The 12,415-nt window shown below is 38.0% G+C and overlaps 1 protein-coding gene across 1 annotated transcript in view; it reads right to left on the bottom strand.

Annotated features, from left to right (window-relative positions):
* The window catches only part of XRCC5 (X-ray repair cross complementing 5), a 134,233-nt gene that overhangs the window by 54,389 nt on the left and 67,429 nt on the right, over positions 1 to 12,415 (bottom strand). The window contains exon 15 of the mRNA XM_049770326.1: positions 8,752 to 8,845. Coding sequence (XP_049626283.1) covers positions 8,752 to 8,845 — 94 coding nt within the window. The remainder of the gene's footprint in view (positions 1 to 8,751; positions 8,846 to 12,415) is intronic.

Genomic DNA, 12,415 nt, shown 5'->3' with positions numbered 1-12,415 from the left:
GAAGGTTGTAAGGGACAAAGATGGACATTTTATATTAATCACGGGGTATGTAGAGCAGGAAGAAATAACTCTCCTAAACATATATGCACCGAATGAGGGGCCAGCTAAATATTTAATACAACTGTTGACAAATCTGAAAAATAATATCAATAACAACACAATAATTGTGGGGGACCTCAACACGGCTTTGTCAACACTGGATAGGTCAACCAGACTGAAACCCAACAAGAATATACGAGACCTGAGAAGAGAAATGGAAGAAAGAGGCCTAGTGGATATATATAGGATAGTCCAACCCCAGAAACCTGGATACACATTCTTCTCCAATGTACATGGGACATTCTCCAGGATAGACTACATGCTAGCACATAAAACATACCTCCATAATATCAAGAGGATAGAAATTTTGCAGACTACCTTCGCTGACCACAAGGCTCTGAAATTATTTGTGAATTCCAAAGGGACTCAGAAGAAACACTTTAACACCTGGAAGTTAAACAGCCTCATACTCAATAACCAGTGGGTCCGAGATAAAATCAAGGAGGAAATCAAAAGGTTCCTGGAAACAAATGACAATAAAGACACAAACTATCAGAACTTATGGGACACAGCAAAAGCAGTACTGAGAGGAAAATTTATAGCTTTGCAAGCACACATCAGGAAGGAAGAAGGAGCTTACTTGAGTAGCTTAATGACACAGCTAATAGAACTAGAAAGTGCTCAACAAAAGGACCCAAAAATAGGGAGACAGGAGGAAAGAACAAAGCTGAGAGCAGAAATCAACGAACTGGAAACCCAAAAAAGATCAAAGAAAGCAGAAGTTGGTTCTTTGAAAAAATAAACAAGATTGATAGACCACTGGCAAGCCTAACAAAGAAAGAGAGAGAGAGAAACTTGAAATGAAAAAGGAGAGATCACTACTGATATGACAGAGATTCAAAGGGTAATCAGAAACTACTTTGAGAAACTCTATGCCACTAAAAATGAGAACCTGGAAGAAATGGATAAATTCTTGGACTCTTATAATCTTCCACAGTTGAAGGAAGAGGATGTAGCATATTTAAACACCCCCATCACCATTGATGAAATTAAAACGGTAATCAAATGTCTGCCCAAAAACAAAAGCCCAGCCCCAGATGGATTCATTAATGAATTCTTTCAAACTCTCCAAGAGGAACTACTACTAATCCTAGCAAGACTCTTTCATGAAATTGAAAAAAACAGGAACACTTCCAAATAGCTTTTATGAAGCCAACATCACCTTGATACAGACAGAGATGCTACGAAAAAAAAAATTACAGACCAATATCGCTGATGAATGCAGATGTAATGATCCTCAACAAAATCCTGGCAAATAGGATTCAATGCCTCATTAAGAAGATCATTCACTATGATCAAGTAGGTTTCATCCCAGGAATGCAAGGATGGTTTAACATCCGTAAATCTATTCAACATAATACACAACATCAATAACAAGAAAAATAAAAACCACATGATATCAATAGATGCAGAGAAAGCATTTGATAAGGTCCAACACCCATTCTTGATCAAAACTCTCAGCAAGATGGGAATGGAAGGAACCTTTCTCAATATAGTTAAAGACATCTACCACAAGCCAGTGGCAAATATTATCCTCAATGGAGAAAAACTAAAAGCCTTCCCTCTAAATTCTGGCACAAGACAAGGCTGTCCTCTCTCACCACTCCTATTCAACATAGCACTGGAAGTACTTGCTATAGCGATTAGGCAAGAAAAAGATATCAAGAAAATCCAGATAGGAAAGGAAGAAGTCAAGCTCTCACTGTTTGCAGATGACATGATACTCTACTCAGAAAATCCTAAAGACTCTACCAAAAAGCTTCTAGAAACAATAGACTCATATAGCAAGGTGGCAGGCTACAAAATTAACACACAAAAATCAATGGCCTTTCTATACACCAATAGTAATAAGGAAGAAATGGACATTAAGAAAACAACCCCATTCACAATAGTGCCACACAAACTCAAATATCTTGGAATCAACTTGACTAAAAATGTGAAGGACCTATACAAAGAAAACTATAAAACTCTGCTCCAAGAAATAAGAGAGGACACGTGGAAATGGAAACACATACCCTGCTCATGGATTGGCAGTATTAACATCATCAAAATGGCAATACTCCCGATGGCATTATACAGATTTAATGCGATCCCTCTAAAGATACCCATGACATTCTTCAAAGAACTGGATCAGGCACTTTTGAAATTCGTTTGGAACAATAAACACCCTCGAATAGCTAAAGCAATCATTGGGAAAAAGAATAAGGGAGGAATTACTTTCCCCAACTTTAAACTTAACTACAAAGCAATAGTTATCATAAAGCATGGTATTGGAATAAGGACAGGCCCTCAGATCAGTGGAATAGGCTTGAATACTCAGAAAATTTTCCCCAGACATACAACCACCTAATTTTTGATAAAGGAGCAGGAAATCCTAAATGGAGCAGGGAAAGCCTCTTCAACAAGTGGTGTTGGCAGAACTGGATAGCCACTTTCAAAAAATTGAATTTAGACCCCCAGCTAACATCATGTACGAAGGTAAAATCCAAATGGATTAAACACCTCAATATCAGACCCCAAACCATAAGCTATATAGAACAACACATAGGCAAAACACTCCAGGACATTGAGACTACAGGCATCTTCAAGGAGGAAACTGCACTCTCCAAGCAAGTGAAAGCAGAGATTAACAGATGGGAATATATTAAGCTGAGAAGCTTCTGCACCTCAAAGGAAATAGTGCCCAGGATACAAGAGCCATCCACTGAGTGGGAGAAATTATTCACCCAATACCCATCAGATAAGGGACTAATCTTCAAAATATACAAGGCACTAACAGAAATTTACAAGAAAAAAAAATCTAATCCCATCAAAAAATGGGGAGAAGAAATGAACAGACACTTTGACAAAGAAGACATACAAATGGCCAAAAGACACATGAAAAAATGCTCCACATCACTAATCATCAGGGAGATGCAAATCAAAACAACGATAAGATACCACCTCACACCACAGAGAATGGCACACATCACAAAGAATGAGAACAAACATTGTTGGCGGGGATGTGGAGAGAAAGGAACTCTTATCCACTGCTGGTGGGAATGCCGTCTAGTTCAACCTTTATGGAAAGCCATATGGAGATTCCTCCAAAAACTGGAAATCGAGCTCCCATACGATCCAGCTATACCACTCCTAGGAATATACCCTAGGAACATAAAAATACAATACAAAAACCCCTTCCTTACACCTATATTCATTGCAGCACTATTTACCATAGCAAGACTCTGGAAACAACCAAGATGCCCTTCAACAGACGAATGGCTAAAGACACTGTGTTACATATACAGAACGGAATATTATGCAACTATCAGGAGAGATGAAGTCATGAAATTTTCCTATATATGGATGTACACGGAATCTATTATGCTGAGTGAAATAATTCAGTGAGAGAGAGAGAAAACGCAGAATGGTCTCACTCATCTATGTTTTTTAAGAAAAATGGAAGACATTCTTGCAATAATAATTTTCAGACACAAAAGAGAAAAGAGCTGGAAGTTTCAGCTCACCTCAGGAAGGTCACCACAAAGAGTGATGAGTTTAGTTAGAGAAATAACTACATTTTGAACCGTCCTAATATTGAGAATGTTTAGGGAAATGGATAGCCTGTTTAAAGTACAGGCAGGGGTTGGGTGGGGAGGAGGGAGATTTGGGATATTGGTGATTGGAATGTTGCACTGGTGATGGGTGGTAATCTTTACATGACTGAAACCCAAACACGATCACGTATGTAATCAAGGTATTCAAATTAAAAAAACAAAAAGAAAAAAGAACAAGTCCAACAATCCCCCTGAATTGGTTCAAACATAAGCATTAAACTGAGGGACTCTTTCAACAAAATTCCCCATTGAACAGTTAACAAAGAGAAGAAAAGATAAAAAGTGGGGAAAATAAACAATCTAACTTAAGACAGTGGACACAATTGTCATCGTTTAAGGGGATATTCAATAATAGTTATAGTGGTTGAGGGAATATATCTACAATATTCAAAGAAGATATGCATGCCCCTTTTATGTCATTAGAAATAGTAAAAAGGAGGGTGCTGAATCCTGGACACCACTTTAATCTGTGATTTAGCTTTCTGGAGTCTGCAAAATGACTTCCCGCAGTTCCATATCAGGAAATGTATTTGATTGGGAACTAATCAGAAAACTAGTATGGTAGCAACCACAGTTACAAAATGAAGGAAGGAAGAGGCCAAGAGGCTGCTGAGAATAAACAAGTAGGAAAAGAGTACTGGTCTCTTCTCAGCCTGAGAGTCCATACTCTCATTTTTATTTTGAATATGGATGGTTTTAAAATGGAGACCAATGAGGAAAAAAAAATTACCAGTGAATGTCCCTACATACAGCAGTGCTGCATCGGCCCACCCTCCTCCCCATGCATCCACCCTTAGTGTAGGGAGAGAAAGCGGAAAAGCCTGAGGACCAATAAAGAGTCCATCTGAGCTGGCACCCAGGGAAGGCCTAGAGTCCAGGGGAGAAATAGGGGATCGGCTGGGGGCCTGCTACACGTCCCAGCACCCCCCCCCCAAGCTAAGGAGAAGGCCTCCAGCATGGGGTGTCCCCTAATCCCATATCTGGGCAGAGCTGGCCTCCAGGATCAAGGAACCAGAAGCCAGATATCTGCCTGGCCTCCTCCCCATGCTCCTCCTCCCTAGAGTAGGGAGGTGGGAAGCCTGAGGACCCCTAAAAGAGTCCACTTGGAACCTATTTCAGGCCACCTGAGCTGGCACCCAGGAAAGGCCTGGAATCCAGGGGAGAAATAGGGAACCGAAGGCCAGATCTCTCTCTCTCTCTCTCTCTCTCCTCTCTCTCTCTCCTCTCTCTCTCTCTCCGCTCGCTCTCTCTCTCTCTCTCCTCTCTATCGCGCCTCTCTCTCTCTCCTCTCTCTCTCTCTCTCCTCTCTCTCTCTCTCTCTTCTCTCTCTCTCTCTCTCTCTCTCTCTCTCTCTCTTTTTGAGCACACAAGGCTGTTACTCCTGGCACTGCGCTTGCTCCTGGCAGGCTAGGAGTACTATATGGGATGCCAGGAATCGAACCTGGATTCGTCCCGTGTAGGCTTGTCCAAGGCAAGCGCCCTACCGCTGTGCTATATCTCCAGCCCCCTTTTTCTTCTTTTTCAATTCAAGCTACATTACTATTATATAATAATACCACACGGTCAGTTTCCTTTCAGAATGGAACTTTGATGCACAAGACATGGTAGATGATACTACCTCTTATATGCTTATATGCTTACTACCATATTGCTTAGTACTTTAGATGTGAAAATTATGTTTATCTTAAAATGCTCCATGCACAATCTAACCCTGAAAGCTTCATTTAGCAAAGTTCACCCCTGCAATTAATGAAGTGGAAAACCTTTCTCCCCAGATGTGCCCATTTTTTTATTTTATTTTAAAAAAATATTTAAATTTTATTTATTATTTTTAAATGCTTTAACCCATCCTATAAGGGTTAGGTCTCCAACTACAACCTATGAATAGATCTCTGATATCTGTCTGTAAGTGGGTGTGAGTATGTTTGTAGTAGACTCCTCTATGTTTGCTGAATCTGTATGGTAAATAAACCATGACTATATTGTATATAGCCTGTTATATACTATCCTTCCCCCCACCCCGTTCACCTCCTTACAAAACTTATACTATCCTCTCACCCCCTCAATCCTAATCACTTATCTCCCAAAGCAAAAAAACACCCTCTCAGCCTCCCATCTCTCACCCTGGCAAGAAGCTGCAGCCACAACTCCTGCTGACTCATTCTATGTGGCCCTTTTTCCTCTACCTCCCCTCAATATGGACTGTTCCTTGCACCAGATTCAACTCCAGAGGGACCCCAACACAGGGACATTACCTGATTCCTTACTGCTTGTAAACCATTTCTCAGACTCCATAAGACCACAGTGTGAGATGAATTTGTGTCCTGGGTCTTAACTCCCACTCCCAGCTTATCTCAAAGATTTAATGAGGATATCTTTACTTTTTGTATGTTTATTTCCTTAATAGTTATAACTCTTAGTGTGTTTATTTCCATATTTAGAGGTAGCCTCCTGAATCCCCCACTTTTTTTTTTCTTGTTTTGGTTCTGCATAGTAAGAAAAGTCTTACTTGGGATAAGAGCTCAGGTCAAAACCAGGGCACAGAGATTGTATAGCTTGTCTTTTTTTTTTTTTTTTTTTTTTTTTTTGGTTTTTGGGCCACACCCGGCGATGCTCAGGGGTGACTCCTGGCTGTCTGCTCAGAAATAGCTCCTGGCAGGCATGGGGGACCATATGGGACATTGGGATTCGAACCAACCACCTTTGGTCCTGGATTGGCTGCTTGCAAGGCAAACGCCGCTGTGCTATCTCTCCAGGCCCATAGCTTGTCATTTTTACCCCAAATTCACCAATAATATAGTATGGCATCATTATGGCATCATTCCTTTTTACATAGGCATATTAAAATAGGGAAAATCTTATGTATAGAAACAATCTAATAGAAATAAGAACCCATAAATTTTGTAATACAGGGGAACCTTCCACCCTGAAACATTTATCATGGGAACTTGACTTACAACTCATGTGATTGAACATTTACTGCCCAACCCCAAACCCTGAATCCCACCCTTACAACTGACACAGTTCCCTGCACCAGCACCAGGAATCAAACTCCCCCCAGGAGGGTCCTAATACTGCTCTGGCACCACTTTGCTCCAGGGTAGGTTCATTTGACTCCTTGATGAGGAGAAAATAGCAACAATCTTGATCTAAGGGTAGGTTAGCCTACCTCATCACCTAATGGTGAGATGAAATCAGAAGACCCTCCATCCTAGGATCTGTGCAAAAACCAAGATCACTAATTACAGAAGACTGACTATTACAACTGCAACTGAGCACAACTTTTCCTGGTGCTATAAAGAAAGACTCTATCCGAGGTTTCATTCTAGGATCTCTGCAAATATCAAGACCTCTAATTACAGAGGACTGACTTTGACAACTGCGACTGAGCAGAATGTTTCCTGGCACCATAAAGAATGGCCTTGGGGTTTGACAAGTAATATTTCTGGAGCCTGTAATTGGTCTCATAACAGTATGCTTCAAAGGTAGTTATACCCTGTATCTCTTAGGCCAAGGGATTATCCTTTATAATTTTCCCAAAATTTACTGAGCTTATGCAAAAAAAACTTTTGCCACATCTACCCCCCCATTTTTTCTTCTTTTAATTTTATTTATATTTATAGCTTCTAGACAGGGGCTCCCTAATGCTTTTTATTTATTTATTTTTTTTACAGAACCATTGTTTTACAAAACCATACAACATGAGTCATCTTGTTCTGCCTATTTGACATATTTCTTTGTCTTCCTAGAAATTGAGAAAAAAAATGTGGATGAGACCCAGGGGCCACATGGTCTCAGAAGCATTGAGCAGAAATCATAAATGGTTGGATCTAAATATACAAACCAAAGTCAATGACAATAGACTCAAGAGACCCAAACTATAACAAGATATACACAAAAAGGTCCTGTTATAGTAGCAGTCCAGGGGGATAAAGGGTGGAAGTATGGATGCATGCTGGGAACTATGGTGGAGGTAGGTCAACATTGGTGGAGCGAATGAAACTAATTAACTGTCACTATGTAACTTGAATATAACTGTGCAAGATTTCTAATTCACATTCTCAATAAAAAAAAATATATATATATAAAGATACTCAGCACTATTAAATAAAAGAAGCTGTGGAATATATATTAAATGGAATGCTAGTTGGCCACTAAAAAGGGCATAATTCTGTCATTTGAAACAACATGGATGAAAACTGTCAGAAAATGAAAGACATTAAAATAAGCCAATATGTTTGGGGGTACAACAGATGGACACTTGTCTTTTTGTTTTGTTTGGTTTGATTATACCTGGTAGTGCTCAGGGGACCATATGGGGTGCTGGGGATCAAACCTGGGTTAGCCATATGCGAGGCCAGGGTCCAACCTGGTATGCTATCCCTCTAGCTGATAGGGTGCTTGTTTTGTATGTGGCCATCTCATATGGTCCAAAAAAGTAAGAATTGAGCATGGCTGAGCATGGTCCAAAAACCAAAATAGAATAAAATAAGCAAATATATTCACTTTCGAAAATCTTTTCTATTAAAGATCTCAAGTGTTAAATTATTCTTGGGAAACTGAAAAAGAACACAAGGGTTAAGACACATACCTCACATATAAGCCAATCCTAGTTTAATCCCTGGCATATGTTTCCTGAGTACCACCAAATGAGGCATTAGAGCTCCTAACTACTGCAAGGGTACAATGGGTAATCCCTATCACTTCAGGGGCCCAAGTATATATTCTTGCATTGAACTTCTGACCGTTTGGCTAAGAACTGCCTAATTCACATTGGAGGACTGCTCCCAACTCACTAACTACTTGTTGCATGCACGCACACACACGCACACACACACACACACACACACACACACACACAATTTAGAGGAAATCCTAAATACATGAACTTGTTTTGAAATGGCACCTGAATAAAGAAATAACAAAGTTATATATAAGTTTATACATAGGAAAGACTAGAGATAGGTTAAATAACTAATTAAAGCTGATGTAGTCTTCCTGAAGCCCCAACCTCCTGAAAAGTGGATTGGCAGCACACTGGCCAAGTTCTACTTACACGGATGACTGTGCCTTCTGCAAGACCATGGACACTGAAAGGGACCTCTGGTTCTTCAGTCTTAAGTTTTTTAGATGTGGGTCCTTCTTCATGGCTGGAAAAGAAAAAAATATGGGAAAGATCCCAAAACAAATAACAATTGCTGAAACAAAAAGTATGAATTTATTTTTCATGGGTCAGAAACAAATAAGGAATCACTTGATGGTTTCGCCCTATACCCACTCTACCTCCTGGCAGCACAGAAATCATAATTAGCAGTTACATCACAAAGCCCTCTCAAAAAAACCTGCAAGCAAAGTTAACAGAAATTTAACTTGGCAATGAAAAATTCACTTACCTTGCAGAACTGATTTGTTAGGGTATGTCTCTGAATAATGATTATCTTTCCATGTACACAGAAGCCTTTTGGTCTAATAAGCCATCTTCACCATAATATATGTAAGAGTTTACTAAACATCTATCTACAGCATCAAAAATTAGTAATAATAATTAACTATATAACAGCTTACTCTTAGAGAAGTCTAAAACTATTAGAACAAAAAAGACAAAAAGGCACTTTCAAAAGAAAATCTTTTATTTATAAACCTAATTCTGTTGGGGGCAATATGCTCACAGGGTTCAAAAACATCTGTGCTCTAAGAGAGAGAGGTACTCTAAAATATATCCAACATCTTGCTCAAGTAATATGCTGACTAAAGCAGCCAACGTAAGAGGTAGGAGAAAATCAGATTAAAAAAATTCTGTTCAGAATCTTTACATTTCATATTTTTTGGTTTTTGTTTTGGGTCACTCTTGGTGGTACTCAGGGGTTACTCCTGGCTCTAAGATCAGAAGTCACTCCTGGCAGACTCGAGGGACCATATGGAATGCTTGGAATCGAACTAGGGTCCTTCCTGCATTGACCATGTGAAAGGCAAACACCATAGGGCTGTGCTATCACTCCGGCCCCAATAATATTTAAATTCTTGAACATAGAAGTGAGAAATTTTCTCTCTTTCACAACTGTGTTGTGTTTTTATTCAAAAATATAACTTTCACAAAATGAGACAAGAGAAAAGGTTATCCTTAAAACAAAGGAAAAGAAGGCATAAGTTGGCTGTTTCCATGGCATTTCAAAAATGAATCTCCTCCTACAGCAAAGATAAGGAAACTAATCACTATAGCGTTACAAATATAATTACAGGTTTTATTACTGAAAATCTTTCCATTCATCATCTGCCTTTCTCCCATTGAAAAGATGCAGAAGAGAAGGGGGAACAGGAAACATTAACAGGAATGAGTCATCTGAGTTCTTCCTGTCAGTTAGAATAAAAATCACAGTCTTGATGGCAAAATAAGAAGAAAATGCATGAACTCAAGGAAGCATAAAATGCCATCAGGATTTGAGTCTATTAAAAATGAAAGTCATGGCAATTTCAGTTAACTTTGGCTAATAATTCTCAAGAGATGGATGGATAAAACAATACTGAGAAAGATTAGGAACTTGTCTCAGTTTTGCCACTGAGCAATTCAGGAAATTTATGCCTTCTTAAAGATACAAATTAAATCTTAATTTCTGTATATCTAGAGTGTATAGAGTCTAGTAATTTACTATCCTCTCTGAGCTTCAGTTCGCTCCTCAGGAAAACACTGTCATGAAGAGTACTATTAGTATATCAAACGTACGTATTCTTTTCTAAAAATTAGAAAATTAACTTACTGAGAAGTATCAAGCAATATACAAAGAACTATGCGTAAGTTCTCAACAAGACCGAATCACAGAGAATTTCTTAAACTTTCTAAAAATCTAAGGAACATATTTAAATAAGTATATATATTATATAAAATATATTGTATATAATTAATATATTATATATCCTTCATAACATTCTCATCTAAACCATATGTATATATACCAATTCTCCTGAACAAAATAGGTGAAAACAGGCTTAAACTTTATAAATCAAAAGTTTTTCAATTTAACCAAATTTAATTTGGTTGATATGTTCCTAGAAGGATTACTTAATAGTATTATTGTAATTTATGCAATCAAAATGTCTACACAAAGTGTCAAAAGAAAATGACCGCTGCCAAATTATCTATGAAAGAATTTGAATCTGAAAGGTAGAGTTTATCCAGCAAATAAATAAGATGGAAGAAGGAAGAAGACTATGTGACAGCTGCTATTTCTGTACTGACAGTACTTAGATTTTTTTGATTCTTCTTTTTTTTTTTCTTTATTTTTCTGGGTTTTTTGGCCACACCCAACAGCTCTCAGGAGTTACTCCTGGCTCTGCATTCAGAAATCATTTCCGGCAGGCTCGGGAGATCAAATCTGGATAAGCCGCATGCAAGACAAATGCCCTACCCGCTGTGCTATCATTCTAGCCCTGAATAATTGGTTCTTTTTTTTTTTTTTTTTTTACAAATATATAAAATTTGTAACTATTTTGTTTGTCACAAAATACACTACAAATCAGCCACAAAGGGTCTGATGTCTAAATATTAAAAAATTAATAGACATTTAATCAACACTTTCAAAATATTCGGCCAAATAAAATGACAAGTATGATAAAAAGGGAACAAAATATTAGAAGTGCATATACTTCAGACAAGATAGCAAGGATCTGTGTGGGGCTAGGGCATGAGATATAAACTAGAAGTAGAAATGAGGATAGGAAATATGTAAATTATAGACGGAGAATCTGTAAGAAGAAAACGGCTCTCTAGGGAGAAGGATTATGAATTAGAATTCTTTTCTTTCTGCTTATCTGACTTTTCCCATTTGTTTGATAAGGTTTGATCTTAAATTCAAAGCAATGGAATACAATTAAAGCAAAGGTTTTTAATCAAGCATCCAAGGATGGTACATATAAATCATCTGAAATTATAAGCAAAATTTAGTGTTATGGCATTTTCTTGAGAGCATTTTATTGAGAGCTTTTATCAGATTATCAAAAGAGTTTATCACACAAATACACGAACACACAAAGATTAAAAATCAGTGCATTAGGTAAAGGAGAGTAGTGATCAAATATATGTGTTTTTATTTATTTTATTTTTCGCTGTTTTTGGTTTTGAGGCCACACTTGGTAGTGCTCAGGGATTATTCATGGTGTGCTCATGGGATGCTGAGGATCGAACCCAGGTTGGCCATGTACAAAGCAAGTGTCCTACCTGATGAAATATCATTCCAGTCTCAATATGTGCTTTATTTAAAACAACTCCTTTAATCAGTATCATGCACAATAAATTGAAAAGGATTAAGAATGAAATGAAGATTCAAGGAGATAGCTCAAAGGGCTTGAGCACATGATTTTGCATTTGGGACCCCAAATTCAATATCCAACACCACATGGTTCCTTAAGTATTGTCAGAAATTTCCTGAGTTCTGTGCTAGGTAAAAATCTAAGCAGAGCCAGATTTCCTAAGCACACAAAACAAACAAAATTGGCATGGAAAATTCATTTCAGGATTATTTCAGAAACAGTATATAAGTCCTCCATAAAAGCAATGTCAATGGAGGTTAACACTAAAACCTAAACTTAGTTTTCTTGAAAACTAAAAAACAAAACCTTGGTCCCTATGCTGAGCATAAAGTCTCTCTGTTATACTTTTCAATAGCCATGTAAATTAATTATTACTACTTTTTGTAAATGGAAAACCACAGTTTAAAAAAGCTCCA

The sequence above is a fragment of the Suncus etruscus genome, chromosome 1 (assembly GCF_024139225.1).
Source record: "Suncus etruscus isolate mSunEtr1 chromosome 1, mSunEtr1.pri.cur, whole genome shotgun sequence".
In the NCBI taxonomy this organism is placed as follows: domain Eukaryota; kingdom Metazoa; phylum Chordata; class Mammalia; order Eulipotyphla; family Soricidae; genus Suncus; species Suncus etruscus.
The sequence above is the reverse complement of the archived record's forward strand: the minus strand, read 5'-3'. Positions and strand labels throughout refer to the sequence as shown.